This window comes from Thalassophryne amazonica, chromosome 3 (assembly GCF_902500255.1).
Source record: "Thalassophryne amazonica chromosome 3, fThaAma1.1, whole genome shotgun sequence".
Lineage (NCBI taxonomy): Eukaryota > Metazoa > Chordata > Actinopteri > Batrachoidiformes > Batrachoididae > Thalassophryne > Thalassophryne amazonica.
The window spans coordinates 34,896,397-34,916,660 of NC_047105.1; the positions used below are offsets into that span (position 1 = coordinate 34,896,397).

Below are 20,264 nucleotides of genomic sequence, written 5' to 3' on the forward strand. Positions count from 1 at the left end.
TAGTGATTCAACCTTTAAAAGGCTGTTATGACACAAAAAGAGTTCTCAGATGAACCACACACAGGGGTAATCTTAGACATCAAGCACTTGATTCTTGGACCAAAGTGCCTGGAGATTTGTTCTTAATTTCACAGTGCCGCTCAGGTCGCACAAACTGTATTTTGGCAGTGATACTGTAGATGAGACTTGAGGAGAAGAGAAGGCTGCCAAGCCGTAATCACAAATGCAAACAAACAAACAAGGTTCAGCCTGGAGGTCCTTTATAAATGGGCTCCCTTCTGTGCAATAAATCAATGTCTGCAGTGTGTTTTGGTGAACGTGTGCACATGCACGCTTCAGTGTGTACGTGTGCATTACTGAGTGGAAGTAGGATGAATTTGGGAGCTCAAAGAAGAGGAGATTATTTTGGCTGGCCATCAGTCAGCTGAGGGAGAGGCCAACAGCAGCAGCATGTTGGTGGTGATGACAGACTGACCATGTAGACCACACGCAGGTCAGTCTGCAGCACTGACCCCTGGTGGAACAAGAATGACATTGCATGAGGGCAAAACGTGATGAGTAGTGTGTAATTCTGTGGTTGCTAAAGTGACGGTGGACCCTCTTTGGTTTACACAAAATCATTGTTGGAGTAAAATAATAATAATAATAAGAAGAAGAAGAAGAAGAAGTAGTAGTAGTCACTGTTTGTGAACTTCACAGCACCAGTGGTGGTTTGAATCTGACCTGGGCTTTTGTGTGTCGGCTACATCCTGTCGTCATGCCCACTTGTGTTCTCTCCATGTACTCGATTTTCCTCCCAAAATTGCAAAACATGCAGATTGACTCTAAATTGACAGTTCATGTGGAGATTTTCCTCCCAAAATTGCAAAACATGCAGATTGACTCTAAATTGACAGTTCATGTGGAAGTGAGTGAGTGAGTGAGTGAGTGAGTGAGTGAGTGAGTGAGTGAGTGAGTGAGTGAGTGAGTGAGTGAGTGAGTGAGTGAGTGAGTGAGTGAGTGAGTGAGTGAGTGAGTGAGTGAATTTCATGTGTCTAAATTTGACTTGGTTCCTCATGAGACATGGAAATAAGTTGAACCAGTTTTATTTAATTGGTACTTGGTTTGCTGAAGAAAAATCAGTGTGTTCAGTCAAACTGTACAAACCCTGAACCCCAACTAGCAAACATTTTGCCTCAGTTTTCTGCCTACGTTTTCAACGTATTTAAGGAGGGACAGATTTGTGCTTGGGCTTTGCATTTTGATAGTTACAGGACTGTTTCTACATGACGCGTGTCAATCTTGATTTTGTTATACTCATCAGAACAGTCAAATCAGCACTCAAGGTCAGGTGAATGCAGGACTAAAAACCCCACAATTTCAATTTAACTAAAGTTATTTTGAGTTAAGCAGAGAGGTCTTCTGGCATTAACTCAGTCGAAAGTTGAAATAAGTAAGTTGAAATAACTTTTAATAATCTATGCAAATTGTTCCATCAATTTTTCTCACTGAGACAGCAGTTCTTTTTTAGAGTGTAGAAAAATCCATAAACCAATAAATCCAACTAGCCTGTTGCCCGTGGGGATCCACGGGCTGTAGATTGGGTCGTGTTTATAAAACAGGTAGCTGAGAATTTATAAGGGTGGTAATAAATTATGCAAAGTTTCTATAATGATCTTAACTGAAAGTGCAGGAAATTAAAAAGAGAAAGTGTTGTGAATAACTGTATTTATTTGGCACATTTAGTTGATGTCATATTTTACATTTGGCAAGGTTGAGAAATACTGAGATATTTCCTTTGTTTGGTTACCAGGGACTGATTAATGGTGATATCAATGTCCATTGTTCAGGGTTGTTACCTAATATTCCTAATTTCTCCAAATATATTAGTCCTGTCAGCTTTCTGTTTTTGCAGCGTTCATCCTTTACCCAAAATACATAAGCATTCCAAATGAAGCAGCAGGACCTTCGTGGCTGGGACGACGGTGGGGGATCGAACCCTCGCGGCTCGCACCAAAAGACCGTTCCTCTACCAGGTCAGCCAAAGGGGAACTCCCCGTTAACCAAGCTAGCGGGAACGTCTTTTCAATTGGGACCCGGGACTTTCATCCCGCTACACATCTCCCCACCATTTTTGACTTTGTCCCGAAGTCACAGGTGCATGTTAGCATACTCTGTGATCCACATCCTGTTCGTGATGCCAGATTGAAGCAGCAGGACCTTTGTGGCCGGGACAACAGTGGGGGATCGAACCCACGCGGCTCGCACCAAAAGACCGTTCCTCTACCAGGTCAGCCAAAGGGGAACTCCCCGTTAGCCAAGCTAGCGGGAACGTCTTTTCAATTGGGACCCAGGACTTTCATCCCGCTACACAAACATCAAATGTCAGCTCTCCCCAGTTTCTCTGTGATCGAAGTTACATACTCACACATGTACACAAGGCCACTTTGCTTTTAAAATATAGATGATTTACGGCATGTGAGTCCACAATTTTATTAACAACGTCCATTGTTCACTGTTGTTACCTAATATTCCTAATTTCACCAAAAATATTAGTCCTATCAAGTTTCCGTTTTTGCGCTGTTCATCAAAATACATAAGCATACCAAAATGTCAAATGTCAGCTCTCCCCAGTTTGTCCGTGATTGAAGTTCTACACGCACACATGCACATACAGATACACATACATGGAGGCCACTTGGCTTTTAATATATAGATAACTATGGCCTTAATGATCAAGTCTCACATTCATACAGTAAGGCAGGAAACACCAAGTCCCTAAAGAGTTGCACATTCAATCTGCTGAAAATCAGTATCCCCATCGACAAACACTTCTCTCTAGTGACTTCCATAAGGTCTTTCTTGGTGTCTCTTCATCCCAAAGGCCAAAGACCCAGAGCCGTGATGGGGGGAAAAAATGGGTTTCAACCACAGTCGGCCAAAAATAATGGGATTTGATTGTGTAGAAAGTGAATCAGCTAGAGTTTCACGTCTTCAAAGTAAGATGGGACCGAGCTTCCTGTTGGATATTATCACATGCATTACAACACTGCCTCACTTGTGGTTGGAATAGACTCTTATGTAGAAGAACACTTAAAACTCCACAATGAGCAACTTAGTTTTACTAAGCTCTGCTTTTATGAGTACTGTTTAAGTAAATGCAACCATATGCCCAACTGGAACAAGTTCCAAGAGCAGAAAGGGGCTGAATGACAAGTGACCTCAAGAAACACTCTATAGAAATACTTTGGCAAAAACAGAAACGCCAATATAGCAACCCAAATGAGTCCACGTCACACACTATGACGCCTGGCTCTCGGTTCATTCATCGCACTGTGTGAGTAACGACTGAGGCAACATGTTGCACGCAGCTACAAAGGGGAATAACACAAAACAGACCAGCTGGATGACTTGTGAGAAGCAGTGGAAATTTATTAATCCTGATTAGAATTTCTGCTCCGGGTTCCCCCGCGGGAGCACAGCTGACTGGGTTCTCTCGCCAGCAGCAGTGACATGCAGCATAAACAAACACATCAGTGCGCTGGGAAAATTGCAAACATGTTTCACAGCCTGTGATAGACAAATGAGATTAATCAGATCAACAAAATGACAGACTGCTTGCAGAAGGAGAAAAAGCATGCTGAGCCTGAAACTAACTCAGGTCTGTGACCGTGAAATTGAAATAATGAAATAAAATAATAATAATATCCATCATAATAATTCAAGTGTTACTACTGTGTTGCTTCTGGTTTGAGAGGAAACACAAAGAGTACACACTATGACATCCATACAATCTGTCCATACATGAAAATGACTAGTTTTGCAATATTGTACTTGTATTGTAGCAATATTATGCAATTTCTGTACATAATTGTTTGGAGTTTAGTGATCACTTTGTCTCTGGATAGGGCGTACTGTAGTCATGACTGTCCCCCAGCAATCAAAACCAGCACCTACATACAGTGACAGCTAGCCGAGAACATTTTAATTCTGTACATGGAAAGATTGTCTGCTTTCATCGCTATGCAGACGATACCCAAGTTTACATCTCCACCAAACCCAAGTCCACTCTCCCCCCTTCTTCCCTCACCGACTGTTTGCTTGAAATGAAATCCTGTTTCACATCAAATTTGCTGAAATTAAACGGTGATAAAACAGAGATGCTGCTCACTGGCACCAAATCAATCTTAACCCAAGCCCCCAGCTTTGATATCTCCTCCATCTTGCCCTCCCCCCAGATAAAGAGTCTGGGCGTCGTCCTTGACAGCGCACTCTCCTTCACATCTCACATCAATAACATAACCCGCTCAGCTTACTTCCACCTCCTTCGCCCGTCTCTCAACGCATCATACTGCTGCTATCCTGGTTCACAGTCTTGTCACTTCATGACTTGATTATTGTAATTTCCTTTTATTTGGCCTTCCCCACAAATCTCTCCATAAATTAGAGTTAGTTGAATCTCTTCAGCACGCATTATCACAGGGACCCCATTCACACACCACATCACACCCATACTCCAGCAGCTCCACTGGCTCCCCATCACACACTGCATACACTACAAAATACTGCTCCTGACATTCAAAGTCATTCACAACCTTGCCCCTCTTTATCTTTCCAACCTAATTCACGTTGTTACACCTGTCCACTCACTCCGATCTTCCTCTTCTATCCATCTCATGTTCCATCTGTCCACCTTGTTGGAATTCACTCCCTTCTGACCTCCATAACACTAAGTCACTTCCTCTGGTCTCAAAACACATCTCTTTCATGATGCATACTCTGTTTGATCCTGTGTACAGTTCTTTATATTTTGTAATGATTTTTATTTTTTTACTGTTATTTTAAACTATGTTCCTTGAGTTCCTTGAAAGGTGCCTTTAAATAAAATGTATTATTATTATTATTATTATAATAAAAAATATTGTAAAAATTTATAACAATTAAAAAAAAACTGTAAGCATAATCCAAATGTATTAAATACACAGCCATTTACTCAGTTACCACATGAAGACCAGTGTTGTGGAAAGTAACTTTGACAAGTTACTTTTTAGTTACTTTTTTAGTTGCTTTATACAGGTGCTTTATGCAGTTACTTCATTAGCAGCTTTATGCAATTACTTTATTAGAATCTACAGAAAACTTGCAACTAATAAGTAATGTAACTAATAAGGTAACGAGTAATCTAACTTGGTTACTCGTAAGATTGAGCAATCAGAAAAGTAACTAATCAGCAAAGTAACTAATAGTTACTTTTCTGAGTACTAAATCTTAAAAATAACCAAATTAGATTATGAGTAACTTTATTAATTACATTCAGCAGCTACCAACAAGGTGTCCACAGCTGCTAATGAAGTAAATGTAAGAAGTAACTGTAAAATATAACTGTATAGATTAACTAATGAAGTAACTTTCCAAAGTTACTTTCCCCAACACTGATGAGGACATGGTGAAAATAAGTTTCAAATTCAGCAATTTCATGTATTTTGGTTCAGAAGCATTTTAGTAGCAATAATAATATAACAATAATAATAATAATAATAATAAATGGTGTTTTAACCATGGTTGCATGATGTGTACCAAAATGAGTAACCAAAAACAATTTTGATTTTGAGTAGGAGGGGTACATTGTGCACATGCAGTTTATTAGCAATTCTAATCCAATTACATTTTTTCCACAAATCTGATCTGATCTAATCATGTGAGATTTCAGACCATATAATACTGGGTTAATGGTGGCAAAATATTCAGCCGATTCACATTTGAATGTATTACTCCGCGTCCTGACCGGTGTTCTGACAAGATGTCATTCCTGTTGAATATCATTCCTGTCCTCCGCACAGCTGCGCAGAGGACGCACCTGCGCACGCATGCGCAGTATTGTCGGGACGCGGAACTGTCAATTTATGCGACGAGACGCACAATTTGACAGAACACCGGCTGTGCATTGCTAGCTGTTAGCGCTGTTAGCTGAGAATGAGAGACTATCGCGTACCGCCGCCACCACCACCATCACCACTGAAATGGGTGAATTTAAGCTACCGTGCGAAAGTATTGATGTGGATTCTGATACAGAATTATAGTTTCACATTTCATGGATTTTCACGTTTGATGGATTACTTCACGCCCTGACCACTGTTGGAGCGATGCTGCCTCACAGTAAGCCTCTCCAACTGAATCACCTACAGAAAAATAAACCGTGCAAACGCTGGAATTGGATTAGAATGGCAATAATGATGATTTGCAGACATTCGTGCTGTTATATGGTCGCAAATATCTGTTAAAGCTCAATTTGCGACCGTATAACCAGCATGAACATCCTCAAATCATCAGATACAACAGGGTTATTCCATAAATATGTGGAGAGGTGTGAAATAAATATTTTGGTATCACCAAAATGTTCAGGATATAATAACAATACACACTATAAGTGTGCATTCTAATAATAATAATAATTAATAATACCACCATGCTGTGTGTGCATCAGGTGAAACAATGCTAGGACAAGACGGAGCTGTGGTTCTCACCATATAGGAAGAATTCCCAAACCTAGCCAAATAAAAAAAATAAAAAAAATAAAAAAATAAATACATAGAGTCCTTTTAAAATAAAATAAAAAAATTGCTCAATTTAACACAATTTCCTTTCAAAGTCCCCATTTTATTTGAGCTCAATGTGCTCTGCAGTGAGACAGCAACCCCATCTGAGACCCAACGAGGGTCTTAATAGTTGACGTTTCCTCAGCTAACTCCCAGGTCAACTGGAGGCCCATCAGGCAATGTTCTCCCCATGTGCGTCTAAAGGCAAACGAGAGAAAAGTAGACTGAAATTACACCCGTAAAGCTGTCTACCACTGATGACCTTGAGAAATTGGAGAAAGTGAGAGAAGGAATGCAAATAGAGAAGAAAAAAGAGGAAAAGGCAAGACTGATGTGTTGACTTAAGAACAAAAGCAAGGGAGAAAGCCAAGACAGAAACCTTACAGAGAAAAGGAGAACCTGTAAGGACTCATTGTCCTTGCCTGTTGTTGACATTTGTTTTGTTTGTGGGGGGTTTGGTGGCATTGTGGCGGGTGGGGATGAGAGGGGTATTGATTTTCAAATTTTCACAGGTGCAAGTGAACATAGCGGCTCACTTCATGGTGCGGCGATAACGGTACAATCATAAAATCTTGGCACTTGTATCTTGGCTCGACCTTTTCCTCAGCAGATTGTGCAGTTTTGACTCAGATCTGCACCTATTGGAACCATGAATGTTACAGAATGAGAAATGCTTGAATTTGGATTACTTTTGTTCCCATAGTTTTGGGGGAAAATAAAAACAAATAGTCAATGAGCCACTGTTTGTTTCAGCTCTATGACAGAGCTGCTCAGACAACCACATCCACAAAGCAGGGTGGAGCCGAACACATAACCAGGTGGGCACGCCTCCTGCATCCAAGCCAACCCTGAACTATCTAATGAACTGCATGCAGTAGGTTTATATGTAAAAAAAAAAAAAATGTTATTGCTATTATTCATTTCTTTCAGTGATATATGAATGTTGTCGATATTTGTCTCCAAGCCCATCAGTGTTCAATTCAATTTAATTGTACTTTATTTGTATAGTGCCAAATCATAGCACAGTTTGTCCAGAGAGGCAAGGTCCAAATTAGTGGACCAGGCCCAAAGAGTTGACCTTCTCAGCTTCTGAGGCCACTCAAACCAACAATAAAACAGTTAAAATAAAAAAATAAATAAAAAGCTATAGACAATAAAACTGAAGAACAGTGTGCACGATGTACAGTGTTCCAAAATGACAACTCATGTCACCTATATGCTAAAGAAAATGAGTCTTTAACCATGACTTGAACACAGACGCCAAGTGTATTATCTCAACTGGCAAGCTGTTCCACAGTCAGAGTGCATGATACAAAAAATGACTGTGTCCAGCTGACTTCTTTTTCACCTTTGGAACACACAGCAATCATTTGTCTTGAGAATGCAGAGCATGGGTTGGTACATGAGGTGTAAGTAGATAAGCCATGTATGAGGGTGCTAAACAGCTTTTGTAACCAAAATTTTGTATGTTACAAGCAGTACCTTAAAACCAGACCTTACATGATCAGGAAGCCAGTGAAAGGAAACCAAATCAGGAGTAATATGATCAAACTTTCTACTTCATTAGGACTCCAGCTGCAGCATTGTGAACCATCTGAAGACCCGTAATGCTTGTACGTGGCCAACTAGAAAACAGAACATTACAGTAGTCAGTTCTAGATTAATTTGAATCCTATATTATGCAATATTAGGCAAATAGAAAAAGCAGTCTTTGTAATTTTGCAAATATGTAGATCAAAAATTCCCTCTAGAATTTTTTCCTTTAGTACTTTCTTCCATGACATGGGCCAATGATCATCAACTCCATCTTCTCCAAAGTAAAAGAATTATTATTTTATATATATATATATATATATATATATATATATATATATATATATATATATATATATATATATATATATATATATATATATATATCAAAAGTAAGAACTTATAGGACATCTATTGCTTCAGAGACACCAAACCTCCACACTCTCAATCTGAGATGGGTCATTAGCATTGACTGGCATATAAACTGGGTATCATCAGCATAATAATGCAAAGCAGCTCTCAAGTCTTGCAATATCTGTCCTATGAATGTTGTGTATGGAGAAAACAACAAAAAGCCCAGTATAGAACCATGTGGCACCCCATAATTTACCAGCACAAGTTCAAAAATAGTGTTGTTATACAAGATACAGTGAAAAACGTTTGTTAAATGTGATGCCATCTATGAGAGAACCCAACCAGTAATTCCAAAATAATTCTCTAGCCTATCTAAGGGCCCTGTCCCACTGAGGAGAGGATTAATTGCACATGAATTGAGTATACAAATAGCGGGCATTCGTTGTCGTCCGCAACAAAAATGGCCAAAAATGACAAATGTCCCAGTATGAATTATGGATATATTAATAATATATAGCGAATATATGATGAACAATCATGGCTATATAACACATGTAGTGAGGAAACTGATCCGACACATTGAGATTAACACGGCAGTATTACGGGTGTATTATGAATGCATCGCGCACGTGTTGCATGTGCACGGCATCTGCATTGCGGCCATAAAATAAGCGCACTCGGGCTGTCGGCATCACTATTCACACCAACAATACAGCCTCTGGAGCATTTGCTGGACTTGGACAAGTTGATCACAGAGTTTTGTCATGCGAGGGTTAACTGTTCATGAGTTTGGGGAGCAGGAGGGGAGAAGCCGCTCGGGATGTGAGACGGTGTTTTGTTTTGTTTTGTTTTTTTTGAGTGAGTTGTGGATAAACAGCAACTCTTCCTTTTGTTGGTGTTAAATAAAAGTCCTGGAGGAGACACGATTGCAGCAGCTATGTCTTTGTGGATCTACACAGCCAGACAGGCATTGACTGGCAGGTATGTCGCTTTCTGCCACACTTTGGGTTTACGTGACATGTTTGTTATGCATTCACAGATTGTCCACAAATCAGCTGCAAAGCAGATGTAATAAAAACGTTTTATTCGTGGTCAGTTTGTATGCATTCGCTACAACATATTTTAGTTTGTGATGTGGACATGATGGGCACGATATATATCTGTTTTACACACTGTCCCGGTCTGCTGCCAAAGCGCAAATCCCCATCAGTTGCGGATATCAGCAATTAATGGCAGATATACAGCCCATAGAGTGAGTATGTATTGTGTATGAATTGAGTATATATGAAGTATGTAAGGCGGATGTCATCCGCATTCAGATTTTTGAACAGCTCAAAAATCCTGGCTGCGGACATGCGTGCCTCTGCGGATGATCACGGGCGTGTTCGGATGACGGCTGACTCATACAGGCATGTTACATGGATATTGCGGATTTTGGCGAATATGAGCCAATTTTGTGCGCAATCCATACGCAAATCCTTCTAAACGCCAGTGGGACAGGGCCTTAACAAAATACGATGATCAGTCTTATCAAACACAATGCAAAGATCCAATATCAGCAGCACCATGGTAGTGTCCCAATCCATTGCCAACAAAAGATCATTTACCACCCTTGTAAGAACTGTCTACATTGACTGACAAGCTATAAACCCTGACTGCAGTGGTCCCAGAAGATCTTTATCCACAAGGTAGTTCATACGCTGCTGTGAAATTACCTTTTCAAGAATTTTAGAGCAGAAAGGCAAATCTGGTATCACTCTATAATTTGCTAGTACACCAAGATACAAATTAGGTTTCTTGATAATAGATGTAATCACTGCTCTTCCACAATTTTATTGGGACTGGATCAAAAAGACAAGTGGTGGTTTTAATACCATCCACAAGTTGCGACAACATACTTAACGAGGTAGTGTCAAAGTCAGCCTCTGTGGATTTACCATTTGAATTAGGTCCAATCATGGTCATAGGACCAACTACAGTAACCACAGTTTGTGAAGAAATATGTAGCCTGATACCCTACATTTTCTTCCCAAAGTAGTCCAAAAGGTCTTGGGTTGAAAAAGACAAACAGCTTGCAGACAGCAGCTGTTTGTCTTTTAAAATACGTTAATACATAGTATTAAGTTATTTCACTCATGCATTCACTTCTGAATCATCAGCAAAACCAAATTGGATCTTACGCTTACATCAATCAATATTTCTCACATGACAGGAGACTTTGACCCATACATCAGTCAGCCGGGTCATGGTGACAGCAGGCTAAGTGAGGGACTCCATATGTTCCTCTCATCAGTCACATCCTCCAGCTGCTGCTGAGTGATCCCAAGGTGGATCAAGGCCAGATGGATTATACAATCCCTCCGACAGATTTTGGGTCTCCTCCTAGTTAGATGTGCCTGAAAAACCTCCATATGGAGGTGTCCAAGCGCAATCCTCAGATGCTCGAAGTACTTCAACTTGCTGTTTTCAACACAAAGGAGTGGTTCCACTCTGAGCTCCTTCAGCGTGCACAATGAGAACTCAGTTTGGCAACTTTTTTGTTCCATTAGGCTATGACTAAATGTTCAGAGCCATAGGTGACAGTGTGAATACAAATCAACTAAACACCATTAAAGTCCAAAGCAATGACTATATTTCTGCTGATGCCATGTCAACTGTCAAGATTTGTTTCATTTTACCCTCACTCATGAACAGCACCATGAGACAGTTAAATTATTTCACAAGGGGCAAGAACTTGCTCCCAGCCCACAGTGAGTAATCCACCAACTTCCAACATAGCATGGCCTCATATTTAAAGGTTTTATTTGTCATCCTACCCGCTTCACAGTCCACTGCAAACCGCCCCATGAGTACATGGAGCATTCGAGAGTCAGTATCGTTCTGGAAAGTCCAAAATTTGAACTTAAAGAGCAAGCTGAGATCATATAAATGTGAAACAGGTAAAGAACATGCATAGAGACAGATGTTCAGATCAACTGATATCAGGTGATCTGAGAGCAGTTAGTCCACACTGGAAAATAATACAAAGACAACAATCTGGAAAAGGTCACCGGAATCAGTGATTATAGGGTAGGAGTGATGGTGCAAATCCAGAGCAGGTGTGTGACAGCAGACTAGAGGTATGTGGGAGAGTAAAAACACAGAGAATGTAATAAAATAGGAAGCGTTCTTATGTTAACAATGAAGCTGCAGAGAAGTTCCCAAAAGACTATTGCTGTGAAAAGGCGTAACCATTAACCTTATAGACAGGTTCACTATGAAATTTAATTGGAATTTTTTAAAGATTTGTAAAACAATACACTTTTAGAAAGTGCACACAATAGCCAATCAGACAACAATGATGATTCAATTTTATCAGAAGCCACCATGGTGACCATCTTGGATTTATTTTTTAAAATGGCTTGAAATTTGAGATTTTCCAAAATCTCAGCTTCTAGATGACATAGGATCTTGATTATATTAAATAAATACACATTTTCAGAGGCAAGCAATCAAATGGTGCTGATTACAATCAAGATCCTAGATCATCTAGAAGCAAAGATACTGGAAAACTCAAAATTTATGCTACCATTTTTCTAAATCCAAGATGGTTACCATGGTGGCTTCCAGGAAAATGGAATCATCCATTTTACGATTAGTTATTGCACTTGTCAAAAACAAAATGCATAGCTTTACTAATCTCCACAAAATTCAAATTAAAACTAGTATCTAAACAAAGTGAACCAAAGTATAATCACAGTCTCTGCAAGGGCTTTGGGTACCTTTGACTGTAATGCATAACCACCTGCATGGACTTCTCATCAAATACATATTCTTTTGTTATTATATCCTGTTGTTTTGAATTCCTGTTTTCTGTTTCTTCTCCTTTGTAAAGCTTTATAAAAACTTTTTAACTGTTAGAATAGCCTAAGCAGTGGGTCACCCCTCTGAATCTGGTCTGCTTGAGGTTTCTTCCTAAATATCACCAGAAGGAGTTTTTCCTCACCGCTGCCACCTGTGTGCTTGCTCTAGGGGTTAGTATGGTTAGACCTTACTTGTGTGAAGCGCCTTGAGGCAGCTTTGATGTGATTTGGTGTTATATAAATGGAATAAATTGAAACTGATGATGTTTTGTGACGAAATATTGAAATTGTGATCATTTACAGCAAGTTTCCTTTGTTTTTTTTTATTTGTTTGTTTGTTTATTTGTTTTGTTTTTTTTTTGTCTGATCTCATTTTTTTGCTCAGTGACGCCACAGCAGAAACAAACAAAATGCACAAAGAAAAACCATAACCTATTTGACAGGAGCCCACAGAGCATTTCATTTGGTGTCAACTCTTTTTGTTTTTCCCCATTTTTCTCTCCAGCTGTGTTTGCATTTGAAACAGGAAATAAATTATGGGAGGTCCCCACACCTCATTTTGCATCCTCCTCCTACCACAATGCAAGCTGGCACTGGGAGCCCTACAGTGAGTGCCACCACCTCATGGAAAGAGCCAGAATCTCAGCAGATATTCCCCCAAGACTGGATGGCACATGGGTGTCAACAAGGTAAAGTCAGACACACTAAGAGATCAAAACAAAGTCATTGCCAGAAATCTACACATTTATCCCACATTCGTTAATAGGTTAGGTCTGGGAGCATGCACTGGTGCTGTGGGCTACTGTGTCCACCACACTACAGAACCACCCTGGAGTCCGGGTTGGCAACAGGCACATCCCCCAAAGAGCCATCTGTCTGTGCCAGCCGAGCAAAATATGACTATTTCTTTGGCCTTTTCCAGTTGCAGAAATTCTCAGCATTGAGACACCTGTACACTGGATAATGTTCAAAGAAGCACACCACATGACTTATACAACTGCTCAAAGTAGCTGCCTCAATGAGACAGAACAACAGAATCTGTCAGTACTGTGACACTACTTACTGTGACTGTGTTGGAATGAAGTGAAGGTTTGGAGGAAGTTCCTTCAGTTCTTATATAAGGGCACCAAGGGTCTGTTGATTAGACAAGGCGTGTCACCTGCTCACAGATTCTTCAACCAAATGCCTTGTTTACCCTCCATGCCATCAGAGTTCAGAGTTGCATTCCATTCAGCTTATTTGTTGTGTCTATGTCCTCCACCCAGACTGCGTCAAACCTCCTTGAAACAGTTTGATTTTGAAGTCTGTCCCTGAGATATTACTCACTACAGTCAAATTTAGTAATTCTGAATTTTAACCCTTGGTATTATCTCTCTGTGTGTTCAGGTGTGAAATTCGGCCCGGTCCAGAGTTCCTCACCCGTTCTTACACCTTCCACACAAGCCGTCAGTTCCGAGCGTTGCAGCATTACTATACTGACAGCAACTGTGAAGCCCCAATCTACTCACTGATCATTAAGGGCAGAATTCGACTTCGCCAAGCCTCCTGGATAACCCATGGGGGCACTGAAGGTGAACACCACCTCAGCAAGGTGGGCATTGTAGTTCACAGCCTCACAGCCATGCAGAGGCTTGCGTCAAGGCTGCCTCAAATCTGCGTAGATCTGACTTTGAGTCGTATGGTGCCAGGGAAGCTGCATGAGATGTACAACACCCGGGCAGGTAGAGGCTGTCTTGTAGCTATGGGCTTCTCCATGATGGAGATGGGTCTGATTCGGGTGGAGACTAGGCACCACTACCACGGAGGGAAGGTCCAGGAGCTGTTCTTAGGAGACATACACACAGACTGGACACAGAGGACCCACTACAGACCCACTGGGTACCAGCAGCCGCTGCAAAATGCCATGGTGAGAACCTACAGAGTAGTTTTTTTTATTTGTTTATAATTAGGATAGGCTGATAAGAAATGAGGGCAGCACGGTGGATTAGTGGTTAGCACTGTTGCCTCACAGCGAGAAGGTCGTGGGTTCAATTCCCGTGGCCTTTCTGTGTGGAGTTTGCATGTTCTCCCCGTGTTTGTGTGGGTTTCCTCCGGGTGCTCTGGTTTCCTCCCACATCCAAAGACATGCGGGTTAAGTGGATTGGAATCTTTAAATTGTCCGTAGGTGTGTGTGTGGGTGTGTCTGTGTTTGTCTGTTTGTGGGCCTGCGAAAGACTGGCGTCCTGTCCTGCGTGTACCCTGCCTCGTGCTCTATGACTGCTGGGATAGACTCCAGCCCCCCGCGACCCTTAATTGGACTAAGCGGTAGAAGATGAATGAATGAATGAATGATAATATAAACAAGAAACACATTTTTATTGAGGAAATGCACACACCTGTAATTGTTTACTTCTTGACAAGCTTATCATACTCATTCCTTATTGATAATTAGCTCAGTTAGCATTAAGATATGTACAAGGAAAATAACATTAACAGTAAAAAAAAAAAATGCCATTCCCCAAAAGCAAAGGAAGCCAACATCAAGATCAGGGATGTAGTAATTGGATGAGAGCACACATAGGAGTTATCACAGCCATCAACCGCTTGTGTGAAAGATTATGATCAACTCAGATGCTTCAAATACAAATGCTCAGTATTCAAAACATAGATGATAACCATGTTGTGATTTGAAGGGTAGATGTTGCCCATCCTACACAATGGTCATTTTCTCAAATTAGCAGCAATTAGCAGCAATCTTCCACTCCATCTTATTAATTAATCAAAGACCCAGACAGAGCTTTAATTCATTTGAAAGCTTGACTTAGTCTTGTCCATCCAAATTGGAAGTCTCAAAAACCAGTTTTATTTGTTATTATCTATCGTCCACCTGGTCGTTACTGTGAGTTTCTCTGTGAATTTTCAGACCTTTTGTCTGACTTAGTGCTTAGTTCAGATAAGATAATTATAGTGGGTGATTTTAACATCCACACAGATGCTGAGAATGACAGCCTCAACACCGCATTTAATCTATTATTAGATTCAGTTGGCTTCGCTCAAAATGTAAATGAGCCCACCCACCATTTTAACCTCAGTTTAGATCTTGTTCTGACATATGGCATAGAAATTGAAGACTTAACAGTATTCCCTGAAAACCCCTTTTAGTCTGATCCTTTCTCAATAACATTTACATTTACTTTAATGGATTACCCAGCAGTGGGGATTACGTTTCATTACAGTAGAAGTCTTTCTGAAAGCACTGTAACTAGGTTTAAGGATATGATTCCTTCTTTATGTTCTCCAATGCCATATACCAACACAGTGCAGAGTAGCTACCTAAACTCTGTGAGTGAGATAGATTATTTCGTCAATAGCTTTACATCCTCATTGAGCACAACTTTGGATGCTGTAGCTTCTCTGAAAAAGAGAGCCTTAAATCAGAAATGCTTGACTCTGTGGTATAACCCACAAACTCGCAGCTTAAAGCAGATAACCCGTAAGCTGGAGAGGAAATGGCGTCTCACTAATTTAGAAGAGCTTCATTTAGCCTGGAAAAAGCGTCTGTTGCTCTATAAAAAAGCCACCCGTAAAGCTAGGACATCTTACTATTCATCACTAATTGAAGAAAATAAGAACAACCCCAGGTTTCTTTTCAGCACTGTAGCCAGGGTGACAAAGAGTCAGAGCTCTATTGAGCCGAGTATTCCTTTAACTTTAACTAGTAATGACTTCATGACTTTCTTTGCAAATAAAATTTTAACTATTAGAGAAAAAATAATTCATAACCATCCCAAAGACATATCTTTATGTTCGGCTGCCTTCAGTAATGCTGGTATTTGGCTAGACTCTTTCTCTCCGATTGTTCTGTCTGAGTTATTTTCATTAGTTACTTCCTCCAAACCATCAACATGTCTATTAGACCCCATTCCTACCAGGCTGCTCAAGGAAGCCCTACCATTAGTTAATGCTTCAATCTTAAATACGATCAATCTATCTTTATTAGCTGGCTATGTACCACAGGCTTTTAAGGTGGCAGTAATTAAACCATTACTTAAAAAGCCATCACTTGACCCAGCTATCTTTGCTAATTATAGGCCAATCTCCAACCTTCCTTTTCTCTCAAAAATTCTTGAAAGGGTAGTTGTAAAACAGCTAACTGATCATCTGCAGAGGAATGGTCTATTTGAAGAGTTTCAGTCAAGTTTCAGATTTCATCATAGTACAGAAACAGCATTAGTGAAGGTTACAAATGAGCTTCTTATGGCCTCAGACAGTGGACTCATCTCTGTGCTTGTCCTGTTAGACCTCAGTGCTGCTTTTGATACTGTTGACCATAAAACTTTATTACAGAGATTAGAGCATGCCATAGGTATTAAAGGCACTGCGCTGCAGTGGTTTCAATCATATTTATCTAATAGATTACAATTTGTTCATGTAAATGGGGAGTCTTCTTCACAGACTAAGGTTAATTATGGAGTTCCACAAGGTTTTGTGCTAGGACCAATTTTATTCACTTTATACATGCTTCCCTTAGGCAGTGTTATTAGAAAGCATTGCTTAAAATGTCATTATTACGCAGATGATGCCCAGCTTTATCTATCCATGAAGCCAGAGGACACACACCAATTAGTAAAAACTGCAGGAATGTCTTTCAGACATAAAGACATGGATGACCTCTAATTTCCTGCTTCTAAATTCAGATAAAACTGAAGTTATTGTACTTGGCCCCACAAATCTTAGAAACATGGTGTCTAACCAGATCCTTACTCTGGATGGCATTACCCTGACCTCCAGTAATACTGTGAGAAATCTTAAAGTCATTTTGGATCAGGATATGTCCTTCAATGTGCATATTAAGCAAATATATAGGACAGCTATTTTGCATTAGCTTTCAGGCTCCTCTCCTGTGGAACCAGCTCCCAATTCGGATTAGGGAGACAGACACCCTCTCTACTTTTAAGATTAAGCTTAAAACTTTCCTTTTTGAAAAAGTTTATAGTTAGGGCTGGATCAGGTGACCCTGAACCATCCCTTAGTTATGCTGCTATAGACTTAGACTGCTGGGGGGTTTCCCATGATGCACCCAGTGTTTCTTTTTATTCACCTCTTTTTGATCTGTATGCACCACTCTGCTTTTAATCATTGGTGATTGATCTCTGCACAGCATGTCTTTTTCCTGACTCTCTCCCCTCAGCCCCAACCAGTCCCAGCAGAAGACTGCCCCTCCCTGAGCCTGGTTCTGCTGGAGTTTTCTTCCTGTTAAAAGGGAGTTTTCCTTCCCACTGTCGCCAAGTGCTTGCTCATAGGGGGTTGTTATGACCGTTGGGGTTTTTCTGTAATTATTGTATGGCTTTTGCCTTACAATATAAAGCACCTTGGGGCAACTGTTTGTTGTGATTTGGCGCTATATAAATAAAATTGATTTGATTTGATTTCACTCCCCATCTCACAATTTACACAACAGAGTTGCCCATTAGGATTTAGAGTGGTACAAGACGCACTATTAAAATAATATACAGTACATCAATCCATTTTCCACAGTAAGTTAGCCCTGATATGGTTTTATACAACTATATTCCCCACCCCATTCTGGGGATCTCAAACTGTTTCAGTGCCCCATGGGATATTTAAGGAAAACATGTATCAGAATTATTAAGGATTATTTAAAATCCAACATGCAAACCATTTAATCTTGATTCTAAATAAATTGCTTTACATCTTCTTCACTTTTGGCAGCATCACATCCATCCCTGCCCTGTGTGCGCCCTGGTGTACCGCTCCTCAGAGCATCGCCCTCCATTGTTATCCCACTCTCCTACAGCGCCACTGTCTCTGGATGGTTTATGGGTGAGCCACCGCTGTGAAGCCCGACCTGCCGTCCTCTTTCTCACCCGAGAATTCACTTTCAAACCTAACAAACACGCATGGGAAGGAACCTACCGGCACTACTCAGACCCAGCTTGCTCCCAGCCCACTTTCACCCTGAGAGCATCTGGCCACTACGCCCAGGGAAACCCCTCCCCGAAAGTCTCAGGAGCAGTTGAGTTAGTTTTCAAGGTCACCCAAGTGAAAGTCACAGCCTTAGAGGCATCCACAGCTAAGATGCTGAACAGGGCGAGGCCAGGGAAATGTGGCTGGCCAGGAGACTGGGAGATCGGGGTGGAGCGGGATTTGGCCCCCACCGATGGGTGCACTGTGCTGGGTATTAAACTGCCACATAAGGAGTATGAACTCTTCAAGACTGAGCTGAACCACAGGAAGAACCTGCTGCTGTTCACTGGAGAGAGGCCAACTGATGGGTCCAACCCTGACCGTCCACAACGGAGGCCCACTTCATTTCAGGCTCCCATGGTCCTTTGCAGTGAGCGGGAGACACCGCCCACATATGGTTCAGGTTTTAATAGCAAACAAGTCCAGTCAACAGCCAGTGGGACAGAGAGGTTGGCAGAGCTGGTAATACTGGTGTTTGGACTGACAATGTTCAACTACTTCTGTGTGTATTAGAAGCTATTGATGGACCTTTCTCTAGCAGCTTTTGCTCACTTTCTGAACCATATGGTCAAGAAAAAGACAGACTTTCAGGAGAGCTGAATAATATCAGTTTACTATTATGCAACAGGCTTATGCATGTAATACAGTGTGGCTTGTGTGTTAACTCCAGTGATTCAAATTCAGTGGTTTATACTCAGTTGCTACCCACAAATCCCTGTTTTTCTATGGAAACCTGTTTTGGTGGTGATGGTGCAAGTGTGTTGGGGGGAGGAGGCACACAACATGACACAACTAGGGTTGCCTCCTTTCAAAAATGAAAGTAAAGGAGCAATCAGACAATTAGGCAGCCCATGACAGGACCAGAAAGGTGGGCACACGGAGATACAGACATGAAAGTCTGAGGTCTATCCGCTGTACCTCATGTTGGGTCCTCGCTACAGGACCCAACATGAGGTACAGAGATGTCATTGGCAGCCCGTAATATTTCCTGTGTTTGATTTTGTTCATTATTCACTTTTGATGAGTGTGTGTGGGACATTTATGAAAATACAAAACAATTTATGTCCCATATTGAATCAATATGGGATGCAACAATTAATGGTCAGATAAAGGACAATCCAATATTTCAAGGGACAAGGTGGCAAGCCTAGACACAACACGTGATAAGAATTCCAATCAAAAGGTTGACCAAAAAAGTCTGAATTCCATCTTTCTAAGTGATGATTTTGAGATACATGGTCAAAATGCCAACTTTAACTGCTATAGGGCATAAAATCAAACTTTTAACCAACTAAATTCAAAGGTTTGGCTTTTAAAGGCATACCTTTGATAGAAAATGGAAAATTGTACTTTATAAGTCATGCGGTGCATCCAGAAACCATTCACAGCGCTTCACTTTATTCACATTTTTTATGTCACAGCCTTCTTCCAAAATGGATGAAATTTACGTATTTTTTCCCCTCAAAATTCTGCACACAGTACCCCATAATGACAATATGAAAAAATGTTTTTCTGAGATTTTTGCAAATTTATATAAAAAAAACTAAGAAATCACATGGACATAAGCCTTTGGCATGAAGCTCAAAATTGAGCTCAGGTGCATCCTGTTTCCAGTGATCATCCTTGAGATGTTTCGACAGCTTAACTGGAGTCCAACTAGGATAAACTCAGTTTAATGGACATGAAGTGGAAAAGCACACAACTGTCTACATATAAGGTACCCACAGTTGACAGTGCATATCAGAGCACAAACCAAGCATGAAGTTAAAGGAATTGTACATCTCAACTACGACTTCAATTTTTAACTGTGGATCTTTATAATTATGTCTTGAAAATTTAACATGTTAGTTTTTAATCATAATTATGACATTTTGTAATTTTTTTATATATATATATATTTTTTTTTTTTTTTTTTTTTTTTTTTTTTTTTGCTGTATCACTGTGGTTGAAGACTTCAGCTTCAGCAGTGGATGTTGCTCCCTGGGAGAGTTGG

At 40.5% G+C, this 20,264-nt stretch overlaps 1 protein-coding gene across 3 annotated transcripts in view; it reads left to right on the forward strand.

Annotated features, from left to right (window-relative positions):
- Positions 1 to 19,754, forward strand: part of apcdd1l (adenomatosis polyposis coli down-regulated 1-like) — a 40,377-nt gene extending 20,623 nt beyond the window's left edge. For all 3 annotated transcript variants that reach the window (XM_034166028.1, XM_034166026.1, XM_034166027.1), the window contains 3 exons: positions 12,810 to 12,993; positions 13,691 to 14,210; positions 18,017 to 19,754. In XM_034166028.1, the coding sequence (XP_034021919.1) occupies positions 12,810 to 12,993; positions 13,691 to 14,210; positions 18,017 to 18,784 (1,472 nt within the window). In that variant the 3' untranslated portion in view covers positions 18,785 to 19,754. The remainder of the gene's footprint in view (positions 1 to 12,809; positions 12,994 to 13,690; positions 14,211 to 18,016) is intronic.
- Positions 19,755 to 20,264: the final 510 nt, after the last annotated feature.